A 14,371-nucleotide genomic window follows, 5' to 3' on the forward strand; every position below is an offset into this window, starting at 1 on the left:
TTATCCAAATCAACTTACAAAGAAGATCAACATAATGGGGTAAAAATCACCAGCTGGGGACTGTCTGGGACAAAGTGTTGCAGGACAAGGTGACACACATAAACAGTTAAAATTCCAAGGTTTCAAGACCCTATTAAAAGTGTACATTTATTTGCTTAGCAGATGCAAAGTGAGTTACAAAAGAGATCAACCAAGTTGAGTAACATCAGTCTAATAGACTGTTTGGGGACAAGTGTGAAAGGACAAGACGGCAAAACTGACAAGCAAAGAGCTGAGCACAAGTGAGCTACAAGTCCCAGATTGACAAAACCTAAAGGCTAAGGTCAGTTAGACAGAAATTGAGCAGAATAGAGGGTCTTGAAATACTTACTGAAGACAATGAGGGACTTGGAAGCTCAAATGCAGGTGGGCAGCATATTCCGCCAGCTAGAAGTCACACATGAGAGAGCCTGGATTGAAATTTGATAGCACAAAGAGGTGGCATCACCAGACAATGAATGGACAAGAAGGAGCACAGGGTCTCACCTGTGGCTCCATACGAGGTGTGGCAGAAATGTAATGAGACTGATTTTTTTATTTACCAAAGTTTTTATTTTTTTCAAACATCAATGTTATCCCCTTCAAAGTAGTTCCCTTGGGCAGCTACACACCGATGGAGACGTTGTTCCCACTGTTGGTAGCAGCGCTGGAAGCCTTCAACTGGTATGGTCTTCAGCATGTCCGTTATACTCTTTTTTGGATGTTTTCTAAAGTCCCGAAATGACGTCCTTTGAGGACATTTTTCAGTTTAGGAAAAAGGAAAAAGTCACACGGACTGAGGTCAGGTGAATAAGGGGGCTAGGGAACCACAGGAATGCCTTTTGAGGTCAAAAATTCTGTTATGGAGAGGGCAGTGTGACATGGGGCGTTGTCATGATGGAGCATCCATTTGTCTGCAATGTCTGGTCTCACGCGGATGACCCTTTTTCTGAGCCTTTCAAGGACGTCTTTATAAAAAACTTGGTTGACAGATTGTCCTGGAGGAACAAATTCTTTGTGGACGATTCCCCTTTTGTCAAAAAAACAAATCAGCATTGATTTGATCTTCGATTTGCTCATTCGAGGTTTCTTTGGTCAAGGAGAGTTTGCAGTGTGCCACTCCTGACTTTGCCTCTTGGTCTCAGGATCGTATTCAAAAATCCATGATTCATCACCTGTGATCACACGACTAAAGAAATCTTGCTCATTAGCGATTCTGTCAAGAAGATCAAGACACTTGTTTTTTCGATTGTCCTTCTGCTCAATTGTGAGGTTTTTCGGCACCATTTTGGCACAGACCTTTCGCATGTGCAAATGTTCAGTCAAAATTTGATGAACGGTAAATCTGTTCAAATTTAATTATTCACTCAACATTCTTAATGTTAAACGACGGTCTGATCTCACAAGAGTGTTCACACGTTCGATGTTTTCATTGGTTTTCGAAGTTGAAGGCCTCCCTGAACGGTGTTCATCTTCAACGTGTTTTCTGCCTTCCAAAAATGATTTGTGCCAGCGAAAAACTTGAGCTCGGGATAAAGAATCTTCCCCATAGGCCTGTTTTAACTTTTCGAACGTCACACTTGCCAATTCTCCAAGCTTAACACAAAATTTAATGGCACAACGTTGCTCCAAATTCCGCTGTTCCATTTTGCGTGATGCACAACCAAAAACACAACTTCGCTAATAGCAGTCACAAAAATCACATAGTTAACGGAAGGAGTTGAAACTCGCACTGAGCTATGGGAGGGCACTGATACACGTGCTCTATCAAGGACAACAGCGCAGCGTTGCCAGATCGCTTGCAGTGTTGCCAGTCTCATTACTTTTCTGCCACACCTCGTATATATGGGTGCTGACCCGTTGACTCTTCTGGAATAGTGTGGGATCAGTACTAAATTGAGACTTTGGTGGTATCAATACCAGATTTCAGACCTCCGTACCAAAATGGTTCCAAAGCAAATAACAGATAACTTCAAACCCTTGTCTTACTCTGGCCTGCCTGGTGCGCTGCACTGCATGCTGCTATCCTCTTGATACCCGTGAAGTCCTGACTCCGCTCAAGCGTCTTGTTTCTGTTTGTGAATTTTCTAAAACGGATGTTTTTTCCACAACCTCACTAGTTAGTGTGAAAGATGGGAAAGTGTAGGGGTGTGAGATTGAGGGGAAAGTTGACGTATACTTCTGGCGCTGTACATCCTAAAATGCTGGTACCATACCATTTTAAAATTTGGGCTTTTTGGTTCTTTTCCAGGACTGGTATAAAGCACAACCCTAGTGGGCAGCCATCAAGAATTTGTACATAGAGTAGTACATGCTGCTACAGGGGGCCAGTATGGTGAACGAATAAACAGGATTCTTTCATTACCAAAATGGTGGTTTTTTTACACTGCCTGTTAAGCAAGGCAGGCCTATGAAGATTTGGCCTATTGAGAGCTCGCTGGATAGTCGGTAGAGCAGCCGCAGGTCTGTGTGGATGTTGTGAAGTTTAAACGGTGCATTGTGCGCTGAGCTTGTGAGGACAGTGAGACTTGGCCCCAGTAATGAATCTGTAACGGGCTGATATGTGGGGTGAGTATGGAGCGTAGTAAAGACCGCCCAGGATTTATCCAGAAACATTTACTTGGTCACTTAACGGCCAAAGCACATTAGAAGAGTTTTCCAGACGCAGTCCTTATGTAGTAATAGTAATTCTTTACATTTATACCGCAAATGCTTTCAATGCAGGGAGGACCCAGGAAGTGAACCCACAATCTCCTTACTGCCAAGCAGTAGCGCTACCACTGCACCATCTACACTGTTGTAGTGAGTCAGAAGCCGTCAGTGGTGCGCTCTCAGGAAGGCCAGTCTACTCTGACATAGTCGGCGACTCACGCCCCTCAGACGGGTTCGATTTTGTCTTTAGTTGTAGCGGTTGTCTCTGTGTGTGCACGAGAGCTGACGACCAATGAATGCTCATCCAGAAATACAACGCGTAGAATGTCATGGCGAGGAATAAGAAACATGAGTGTTTTGGATCTCAGAAAAGAATCTTGTGTGCCTGAATCCATGTCTTTGATGTACCACGACAGAATGGAAACAAAGGAGAAAAGGGGCAGAGATCGAGACTGAGCTTGCTGTACATTTTTAACCCTTCGTACGGCTCCTGCGCCACCATCAAGCAGCACGCTATTGGCTGCCAGAAAAACGGTGAGGTGTGACATTGCTGGAAAGTCAGCACACAGTCTTGTAATCTGACATGCCCTGTGATCTGCAGACGTGTTAACTGTTGTGGGTTCAGAAGCGATTTCACAAGCCCGTCACACCCTACAAGTAGAAGTCGCGTAACGTGACATCACCTTAAGGGGCAGTTGGGAAACAGCACTACCTATATACTAGTGTCAGTGCTAGTTGCAATCCCACTGAACAATCCAAAATGCTTTTCAGGGTTCTTGGTGGTCTTTTGTGCCAGCCTGTCCCCACAGCAATATCTCAAAATGTGCCACCACCAGAAGCTGAATGATATTTAAAGGTGGAATTAAAGAATTGTGCTGACGTCCAAATGTAGGGAGCACGGCTGCAGCTGCTGACTTGCAGATTTCTGCGTATTTGCTTTTTTTTTTTGTCTTTAAATGCAGGAACGACTTGAGGGTCTCCTTGAGGCTTGAGGTATGATGGCTGTCTTGTGCTTTTCCTCCTTGATGTGCCATCCGACTCTTCGGTGGAGCTTTGCTAACCTTGTGTTGCCTCCATTTTTGATCGCCAGCTGAGTCTTTTTTTTTTTTTTTGCCTTGCTCCCCTCCGCCGTGCAAACCCCCCCCATCACCGCTCTGTCTGAGGCGCTATTGTTGCTGTTAATGATGTCAGTGATTGAGAGTTCATGCTTTGCTGGCTGCCGTTCTATATCGAGATGCTTGCCTATTACTTCTGTGCAAATCCAATTTCCAGCCCTATTGTCCTGTGTGCGCCTGTGTTCATTACGTCCAAGCAAATGAGATTTGAAAAGTAAGTTTGGGGTTTGGGGTGATGAGGCCTGCAGGGAAAGGAACACCACAGGGCTAAAAACAATCATTAAAAAAAAAAAAAAAAGAAAAAAGGGCAGTAATAGTGGACTTTGTTTTATTTTATTTTATGATTAGGACGATGCTGCTGCCACTTCACTGTCCATTTCATCCCCCTGCCCCGTGTAGGTCACAGTAGCTTACTGGCCAACATTTCATTTTATTTTCAACCTGTCATTAGCCATATTTTGCATGCAACAGCAATGACCACCAGTTGAAGTTGTACATTTTGTGCTTGTGAACTTCTATTGAAATCGCACCAGTTTCAAGCATCTGGGTTCACTCTGTTCTTCCAAGTTGTTCCCTTGCTGAGGATTAAAAAGCAGCGAGATCTCCCGCTCAAGACATACGGCTTATCCCTTGGAAATGTGAAGATCTTGTTCAGACTTGCAGATGCTGCTAAGCCGTGGATTCCTCACGGAGAGCCGGCACTATTAAATAAAAGTATCTGGTGGGTGCTGCGCCGGCTGAACACGTGAGGTCACAGGTTTGTCCTCACCACCTGTCTAGCAGGGTGTCGCCAAGATGACTCGTGTGTGCTGACATAACAAAAAAAATCCAGGAAATGGCCTTTTGTTTCATTTACTACCAGAGATGTTGTTTATAACTGCGTCATTTTATAGATTTATAGAACATCGTCAACCCAGGGAACACACTACAGAGGAAATGTTGGGGCACCTACTGAATCACCCCTTTTAATAATTGCAGTGTCCAGAAATAAATGAGCACTCAGTGGCACGTCAGATAACGAAGAAAACAGAAGCAAACACACTGGAGTGGGCACTTTGCTGGCAGGAGCTCCCTTCTGTGGTCTGCTCTCTCCAGAATGAGATGACCCTTGTGGGAGCGCCTCTGCTTTATAGTGGAGGGCCATACTTGGTTGACCTCAGTTGGGGGGGTGGAAGAGACGATTCCATCGACAACAGTGCCCCTTGGTGTCCGGGACCTCTGATCAGCCTGTAAGGTGAACCTTAGGTGGGCACGCGTGATAATCGATACTGCAATGTTAAGCGCTGCTGACTTCATTTCTAACATCAGCCTGTTTGCTTTTGTCATTTAGTTTCATCCATTTAGTGTCGCGGTAGACTGTACGATTCAAACTGGAAATGTGTAACGTCACCATTGAGACAGCACAGTGTACCTCCTTGTCATCCGTGACTGGATTGTGATGAGATTTAATGTTTTCACTGGTTTTATTATTTCCTGGTTAATAACAACGAATTTAAAACTGCATTTATGATATGATGAAAGACATTTTGGTATCAGACATCCCACAGTATTCAGAGAAACATTTCATCTAATGGTTCTCTGCCCAGTACATTTGTGCCAAATACGTACTTACTGTGCAAACTGCATGACTGAAAAACACCACGCCAAGATATATGGACTACTTTAAAGTGTGCCACCTGTCAGATACGTGGGTAGATGAGCTAAGATGGATGGATAGGTTTTTGTCCCTGGGGGAACCTTCTGTCAGTATCATCAAGCATCAGCAAAGCACTAGTGTCCTCTGTTTTTAATGTTTGCAGATTTCCACCATGGACAAAGGAAGTTAGATGTGAAAGGCACTATATAATAGATAGAACAAACAATCTGTCTATCAATCAATTTTATAGTGCCTTTCACATCTGTCTATCCCTAAATGCACACATTAGAGTGTGTATGGTCTTTGCTTGTGTCTGGTTCCGCTAAATAATCTGATTGGTCAGTTTGGCTTTGGTGACGCCATTGAAATAGAGATGTGAGTGTGAGACACACACAGAGGAGTGCGGAGAGATGCCTTCAAAGACTGGAGTTATACACTGTGCACAATTATTAGGCAAGTTGTATTTTTGAGGATTAATTTTAATATGGAACAAACACAGTGCTATCAGTCAATCCAAAATGTTAATAAACCTGAAACCTGAATGTTTCACAACGGAAATGTGAGTGTGAACATCATGAGGGGAATACATATGTGCGCACAATTATTAGGCAACTATTAGTGTGCAGATTTATTATGCAACTAAAGGAAAAATGAAAATTTTCCCATCTCGCTTGTTTATTTTCATCTGTTATAGTGAGAATAATAAACAAACACCTCAAAATTTACAAATAAACATCTCTGACATTTCAAAACAAATCAATCAATCAATCAATGACCAATATAGCCACCCTTCTTTCCAATAACAGTCATAAGCCTTTCCATTCATGGAGTCTGTCAGTTTCTTGATCTGTTGACGATCAGCTTTTGTGGAGCAGTGACTACAGCCTCCCAGACACTCTTCAGACACTCTTCAGAGAGGTGGATTGTTTTTCTCCCCTGTAAATCTAGCGTTTAAGAAGTGCCCACAAGTTCTCGATAGGGTTTAGGTCAGATGAGGAAGGGGGCCATGTCATTATTCCTTCATCTTTAAGGCCTTTACTGGCTGGCCACGCAGTGGAGAACTTCGATGCAAGTGATGGAGCATTGGCCTGCATACAAATCATGGTCTTTTCCTGTATCACTGTTTGAAGAAAGTGTCTTGAAAAACTGGCAGTAGGTTTGGGAGTTGATTTTGAGTTCATCTTCAATGCAAAAAGGACCAACTAGCTCATCTTTAAAAATACCAGCTCATACCAGTACCCCACCTCCACGTTGGAGTGGAGCTCTGTGCCATTACTGATCCACAGGTCCATCCATCTGGTCCATCAAGAGTCACTCTCATCTCATCGGTCCATAAAACCTTTGAAAAAAATCTGTCTTCAGATATTTCTTGGCCCAGTTTTGACGTTTCAACTTCTGTTTCTTGTTCAGTGGTGGTTGGGTTTCAGCCCTCCTTACCTTGAGCACTGAACACCTTGTACTTCTGGGCACTCCAGGTAGGTTGCAGCTCTGGAATATGAAAGTACTGGAGGATAATGGGTTCCTGGTAGCTTCACGTTTGATTCTTCTCAAATCTTTGGCAGCTAATTTGCGTCTTTTGTTCTCAACACGTTTCTTGCAACCCTGTTGACTATTTGCAACAAAATGTTTGATGGTTCTGTGATCACACACCAATATCTTAGCAATTCCAAAAGTGCTGCATCCCTCTGAAAGACTTTTTACAATTTTTGACTTTTCAGAGTCAGTTAAATCTCTTTTTTGGCCCATTTTGCCTGAGAAAACTAGCTGCCTAATAATTCTGCACACCTTGATATAGGGTGTTGATCTCCTTAGGCCACACCCTCCCTCATTACACAAATACACATCACCTGACGTGCTTAAATCCAATAAGCATTCAAGTTAATACAGCTTGGAGTTGGAATATACGCATTAAAAATGATGATATGGTCAAAATACTCACTTGCCTAATAATTGTGCACACAGTGTAAAAGGAAGGGGACAGGAGACGAGAAAGTCCCCTCAAAATGAGAAGAAGACTTAAAGAGAATGCACTTGAGAGGAGGTGTGCTGGTGTAGAGATGCTTCAGATGCACGTGGATACTGAGGAACGGCGTTGAAGGTAAATGTATAGAAAGAGATATGAAGTATTTTTTAATTGATTCTATGACTTGTCTTTGACTGGTAACATAGATAGTGTGTGTGTGTGTGTGTGTATATATATATATATATATATATATATATATATATATATATATATCTCTCTCTCTCTCTCTCTACTGGTATTAGAGTGCCTGGTAAGTTGGCACCACAAGCGCTAGTTCAGCAGTGAAGTGTCCCACCAGCACTGGTGCTGATCCGCTCATGGTCTACTGAGACTAGGACTCAAACGGACCATCGACTAATTAACGGATGTGGCCCTCTTTATTTCAGATACAGTCAAGAAAAAGAAACGCTCTGAGGTGATGGAAGACATCATGGAGCAAATGGAGGAGGAAGATGAAGAACTGTGATATTGATTAGCAAAGGAACAAACGGTGAGTGCCATTTTGTTTAAGCCTACAGAACCCCCACATGGTTTTGGCCCCTGCAAGCTGGCATTACATTATTAATTTTACTTTCTTTCATTGGTAGTTGTGGGAATTCAATCCTGTTTGCATCCAGATTTCAAATTATACTAAAGTGGCTGCAAAAGTTCAGTCTTCCAATTAAGAAGCAGCAAGGTCAATTGTCAAATAAGTATGATTAGTTAACCCAACCTGTATAACACATTCATATTTACAACATTCAAAAATATTTTATGTAACATTACAACTGGGGTACACAGCTTCTAACATCTTAAACAAGTTATAAAAACATATGTCAGATCAGGTCAAACACCAGAGAGACAAAGTGGCTGTAGTGTCCAGAGTTAAAGCTTCTGACAATGAATAGTCAGGCTGATGCATTTTTCAGGGCCGGACAAAGCGGAAACTGCAGCTAAATAGATAATGTTTACATCTTCAAACACTATATAATTACAGGCTGTGAAAGGGGTATTAAGGGACCACCTACCCAAAGGTACAACTTCTAGAACATGTCTCGGGTAGAGTGTCTCCAATCTAAAAACATGGATCTCTCTCCTGTTTAAAGGGCACATAGCTTGTAAATAGACCCTGGTGTGCCCGTTAGCATCTGAATTTCCCTATGGGATTAATAAAATGTATGTACTGTGATCTAATCTGAATAAATGTCATTGTTTACCTTTGTGCCATTCAGATGATTTGGACTTATTTTGTTTGCCAGATTAAATAAACGTTTTCTGCTTTTCATGTAGAGTGACGGCAGACAGTGCGATCCCCAGAAGTAAAAATAATGTCAAACCGAAGAGTGATAAAGCAAACGTCTCATTAAAGTCGTGTTACCGTGTTGGGCAGGACTGTGGCCTCAAAGGGCCATTGTGTCCATCGCTGCACGTATTTATGGTCGCGAAGAAGGTGCTGAGCTTCCATGAATCATTTCACCTTACAGGTGCCCAAAGCCCATTTAAATCTTGTCGTCCACAAGTCACATTGACTCCTCTTATGACACTGAGATGTTTCACAGTTGGCATACACCCTTTTAAAACTATATTGTTACAAGCATGATCCACAGCCCTTTTGATATTTGAAATCTACAAGTGAAGGCTCCCTTTCGCTGTGTCCACTTCAGACACTTTTGTGTCCCGTTCTGTGTCTTTTTATTTTTTTCTTTTTCCGTTACTCTTTGTAGCTTATTGCTGCTTTTATGAACAACTGATGTTAAGGTTGAGACGCCCTCTGGAAGTGGCACTTACACCAAAGGTCCAGTAAGTGAATATGAACAGTTAATCAGATGTACAAAGTACCAAATATTAAAAGCTGCCATTGATTTCTAATTGGTGTCCTCACTCGGCTGTGAGTTGGAGTGTCCAATCGCCCAACTGGCCTCGTCTTCTTAAAGATGTGCTGGCCGCTCCACACAATGGTGCCTATCAGTTAACAACAAAACTCGCATTGTCCACACCTTCTGTTCTTTTATTTCCCCAGAGTAGTTACAAGTGGAGGTCGAGCATCATCTGTATCTTCTTAACAGAAAAACAAAATCAGCTTTTGAAATTAAATTCAACACCATTATGATTAGAGTTACCTTAACAGCAATAGGCGATGGTAAAACTGGTGTCCAGCAGGGGTCTGTACTGAGGCTGTTGCTAGTTTCAGCGTATAGAAGGTTGATCAAGTGACTCCAGTCCAAATTTCTGGCCTTAATGTGACACACATCTGACAGTGTGGACACAGAAATCCAATCTTTTCAAATCAGATTGGAGTTCCTTTCACATGTGGTCTTAGATCAGATACGTATCTGATTCGTGGCCATATGACATGGATGAGAAGGGTCAGATCTGAACTTATTTTGGCTCTATGCAGGGGCTGAGCGTGGTCACTGGCAGCACAGAAAAAACAACGGAGGTGACGACAGTCCTGGCCCCCGCCATTGCTGGCTTTGTTTTTGTAACCACACATCTCTTAGTGCAGCAGTGCCAGGTTTCGGTTGTCCGTCCTCCCGAGCAAAATGCATTGTGTACATCAGCTACTAGCACATCCATTGTGTAAGTTTTAGTACCACAAGTTGTTTAACTCTTTTAGGGCTAATTTTTTTTTTCTTTTCTCCCTGGGCTGAATATTTTTCAAAAAACTTTTTTTAAAAAAAGAACACAAAACAATTGTTTAACTTATCAAATCAACAAAAAATATTTATTTTTGAATAATATAACTTTTGCATTTTGTATGTGCCTGCATACTCTATAATGTAACATATTATTTCACATACTGTACATGTTACAAAGCAAAGTCCTGCAAAGTATGATAACGCTCAAAGCAGCCAATTGCATGCATTGCCACGTTGCACTGCTTACAATAAGTGTTGCATTGGTGCCTCTTTTTAAGTTGTCTGTTGCTGCACACAACATAGTCAGGCTTGTACTTTTTGTCCTCATGTGTTGCAGGAAAGTGGCGCTCAGTCAGCCTGTCTGGCCTTCCTCGTTTTGCCAAAGGCACTCCAACATATTCTGCCAGCAAGTTGCCATCCACCTTGTGGTGCAAGTGCGTCCCGCGATTCAAAAAATTGCTCTGTGTACCTGTTTGTCTCGTCAGATATCAGCTGAAAAACTGCCTCAGGCAAAAACAGCCTGAAATAGTCCAGCGGCTTGTAATCCGTTGTGTCCAGCAGCAAGCCGTGCCTTCTTGTAAAGTCCGGTAGCCAGTTCTGCTCCCAAGGATCAATTTCTGGGTATTCCTCCCACGCGAACCTTGCCCTAGGTGCACCGGCAGCGCGAATGCGCTCCACTGCCAGCTGAGCAGCTGCGGCGGCATTGGCTGGTCTCCAATCAGGTGATACCGGCTCCTCAATCTCTTCCTTGATTTCCTGATCACTATCAAAGAAATCTGACTGACAAATCAGAGTCTGACTCTGTGATAATGCGCAAAATGTCTTCTGCCGAGTATTTTCTTTTTTGCACTCGCTTCGCTTCCGCATGAGATGTTGATGCCATCTTGCCTTTGTTTCTATTTGTTTACATATCACAACTCGCACACACACAAGGATTAGTTGCTGAGCCAACGAGTCTAACATTCCTCCAAGCAGAGAGGGAATGCCTGTGACGTGACAATGAGTTTTGTCGCCATTAACAGCTGATTGTCGCCCTCTATCTCTGGATGTCGACATTTGTCGACATTCGCCCTCAGCCCCTCCCGTCGGCAAAAGTCGACATCCGCCCTACTTTTTTGTTGTTGGTAATACGGATGACTCGTGTAAAGACCTGTCAATGTGCGTGTGTGTTCACATTCGAGTTAGATATGCTGCAGGTAACTTGTCAACCATCCAGAATGCCCAAAAATCGGAATTGAGCGAGTATATATGAGTTTATGATTTGGAGAGGAATATAAATAACAAGCTGGTCAAGTGGGCCAATGATACCAAGCCAGGTGGACTGGCAGATAATCGAGATTGCATTGAATCATCATAGAAGACATATCTTGCACAGCAAACAGGTTTGAGCTGATTTAGATAGATAGATAGATAGATAGATAGATAGATAGATACTTTATTAATCCCAAGGGGAAATTCACAATTTGCTGGATGATGAAATTTAATGTAAATAAATGTGAAGTATTACAGGTAGAAAGTAAAAAAAATATGAGGTTTGAAAACACAATGGGAGGTCTGAAACTTGAAGAAAAACGTAGGAGTCATAGTGGGCTCAACACTCTCAACTGCCTGACTCGCACAAGACAGCAGGAGATAAAATGAAAATAACAGGAAGATGCGCAAGTCAAAAAACAAGCCAAGATCAAAACCGGGAATCAGAAAAGCCAAAACATGATCAAAAATTTGAGGTCAAAACACAAAAGCAGTGATTCATTAACTGGGAAATGCAAGAAGAGCCAAGGCATTCATCGAGGAATTCAAGGCTTATTCATCAGACTTGGATAACCATCTTTGTACCGTCCATCACAAACGAGCTCACTCCAGGGAATTCTCAGAAGGCTTACCGTGGAAATGTCTGAAATAGTAATTTTATGTGACCATTCCTAGAGAACAAGCAAAATGACATTGCAATAAAATGCAAATAACTTGTAAACTTTCTCAAAGTTTGTTAAACACAAAAGTAAACTTTGGATTCAGAATCATCGAGTCTCATAACCCTAAAACTAACTAACACAATTGATTTTTTGAAAGCTCCAGATCATATCACAGACAGTGTTGAGAAGGCATTAAGAAGGCTCACAGAGTGTCAGGTTATATAGTGCCTTGATGTGTGGAGTGCAAGTCACAGGAGGTTCTGTTCTGCTTTATAACACACTGGTGAGGCCTCATCTGGAGTCCTGGTTTGGTCTCCATAAAGTCATAGCAGCACTAGAGAAGGTCCAGCGATGAGCAGCTAGGCTGATTCAGGGCTACAGGGGATTTTAAAAGATTAAAAGAGCTGAGCCTTTACAGGTGATGAAGAGGAGACCTGACTGAAGTGTTTAAAAAGATGAAGGTAATTAGTGCAGTGGATCAAGACGGTGACTTTAAAATGAGCTCAGCAAGAACACGGGGACAAAGTGGGAAACTTGTTAAAAGGAAATTTTGCAGAAACATCAGCAAGTTTTTCTTCACACACAGAACCACAGACACTTGGAATAAGAGACCAAGTAGTGTGGGAGACAGGAGGACTTTCAAATTTGACTGTTATTTTGGATGAGTTATCTGGAGGTTAGGACTGGTGAGCTTTATTGGGCTGAATGGCCTGCTCTTGTCCAGGAATGTTCTCCTTTTTTCTTGTTATCCTGCTATGGTAGTAGTGAGCTGCAAACCTATTGTTAAAATGTTATTGTACTTTAGTGTTTGGTTCATTTTTTCCCACAGAACTGTTGGTTGCCCAGTATTATTTGGTCACAGGACATTCTCAAGTGCCTGCACTAGGGGTCTTAACTTCGTTGACTTTCATTCCTTGTTCCAAAAAGAGGACTCACTTTGCTGTGACGCATAGTTACATGTAACATTGTGCCTTCCAGCTCCCCTCAAGGCCTGCATTATCAAGTCGCCATCATACAAACCCTAAACCTGCCAGGTTGATGTCCTTTGGCCGTGGAACAGCAGCAGTCCTTACCTTTCCATACTGCCCTTCCACATCTGTGCCACTGTCCTAATCTTTAGTTGTGTGTGTGTGTGTGTGTATTTTCATTTCAAAGCCTCACTCCACGGTCTTGAGGAATTTGTAATAAAATGTATGCTACAGTAAAGTAAAATAATAAGAATATCAGCAGAGCAAAACAAGCCTATGCCATGTTGAATAACATCTAGAGATGTAAAAACCTGATTATCCAACCTAAGAACTGGATATTTAAGAGCAGCGTCTTCATTGTCTTTTTCTATGCTTTGTAACGTGGGAAGACCACTACCTCCATTGGAAGAAAAGTCAAGGAATTCCAGACTAAGTGTCCTTGTTGGAATAGAAGGGATCCTCTGGTCAAGCACCATCTGAAACGAGGACCTCACAAGCAGGACGGGAACAGGAACCATCTCAGAGATTGTAGTGCTGAATCGCTGGAGATGGCTGGGTCTTGTCCGCCAAATGCCTTCCAACTCCTTAAGGACACGGCAAGAAAAAAGAAACCACAGCAGGCTCACAGAAACCTTCCACTGCACCCATGATCTAACTCTGCTGGCAGCCCCCAATTGCAGTGGTTGACAGAAATATGAAACATTCCCCTTGCCGTCCGTCCAAGCACCAGTCAATGGGGGAGGATTGATGGAATGAAAATGCAGTAAAGTAAATGAAGAGGGACTTTCCAGAGGTGACAACCAGTTGATCTTTGAAGGGTGACTGCCCAAAATTCACTTACTCACATTCTAGGACTCATGGAGCCTTTGGCTGTGTCATACATGCCCACTGCAAGGTAGACTGGTTTGTACAGCAGTGTCACCAGTGCATTGAGAACAGGTCACCAGCCAGATGCAGACCGGATGGAGCCTCACACAAGAGATGGGCAGAGGGGCTACAGTCACTCGTATGACTGGATGACCAGGATGAGTTCATGGAACCAGAAATACATGGCCGTGTGTTGGTGGTACTAATTTTGGGTCCACTGATAAGGGTTTCCATGCCATAGGAGAGCTCATCATAATTGATCAGACTCATACCTTCTCTGTATGTGCAACATCAGAAGGTGAATACTCCATGACACAGTGCCATGTACTTCAGAGTAGTGTTTCTCGACCCACAGTTTCGAATATAACCCTCTGGGGGCCTCCTGGCAAATCTAACATGATCATCAGAGTAGGAGGGTGGGGGTTTGAGGCTTCTCCTTGGTGGATCAAGCGCGATCATTAGTCCGGGGTGGGTGTGTTGGTCTTTTCCTTGGTAAATCGAAGAGCACCCACTAGCATTGTTCACAATAGTAACTCGCGCCCTGGTGATGAATGCTGGTTC

At 42.8% G+C, this 14,371-nt stretch overlaps 1 protein-coding gene across 1 annotated transcript in view; it reads left to right on the plus strand.

Annotated features, from left to right (window-relative positions):
* rbm19 (RNA binding motif protein 19) overlaps nt 1-14,371 on the plus strand; it is a 98,603-nt gene that overhangs the window by 80,925 nt on the left and 3,307 nt on the right. Inside the window, exon 23 of the mRNA XM_039772309.1 lies at nt 7,831-7,934. Coding sequence (XP_039628243.1) covers nt 7,831-7,910 — 80 coding nt within the window. The 3' untranslated portion in view covers nt 7,911-7,934. The remainder of the gene's footprint in view (nt 1-7,830; nt 7,935-14,371) is intronic.

Source organism: Polypterus senegalus, chromosome 12 (genome assembly GCF_016835505.1).
Source record: "Polypterus senegalus isolate Bchr_013 chromosome 12, ASM1683550v1, whole genome shotgun sequence".
Lineage (NCBI taxonomy): Eukaryota > Metazoa > Chordata > Cladistia > Polypteriformes > Polypteridae > Polypterus > Polypterus senegalus.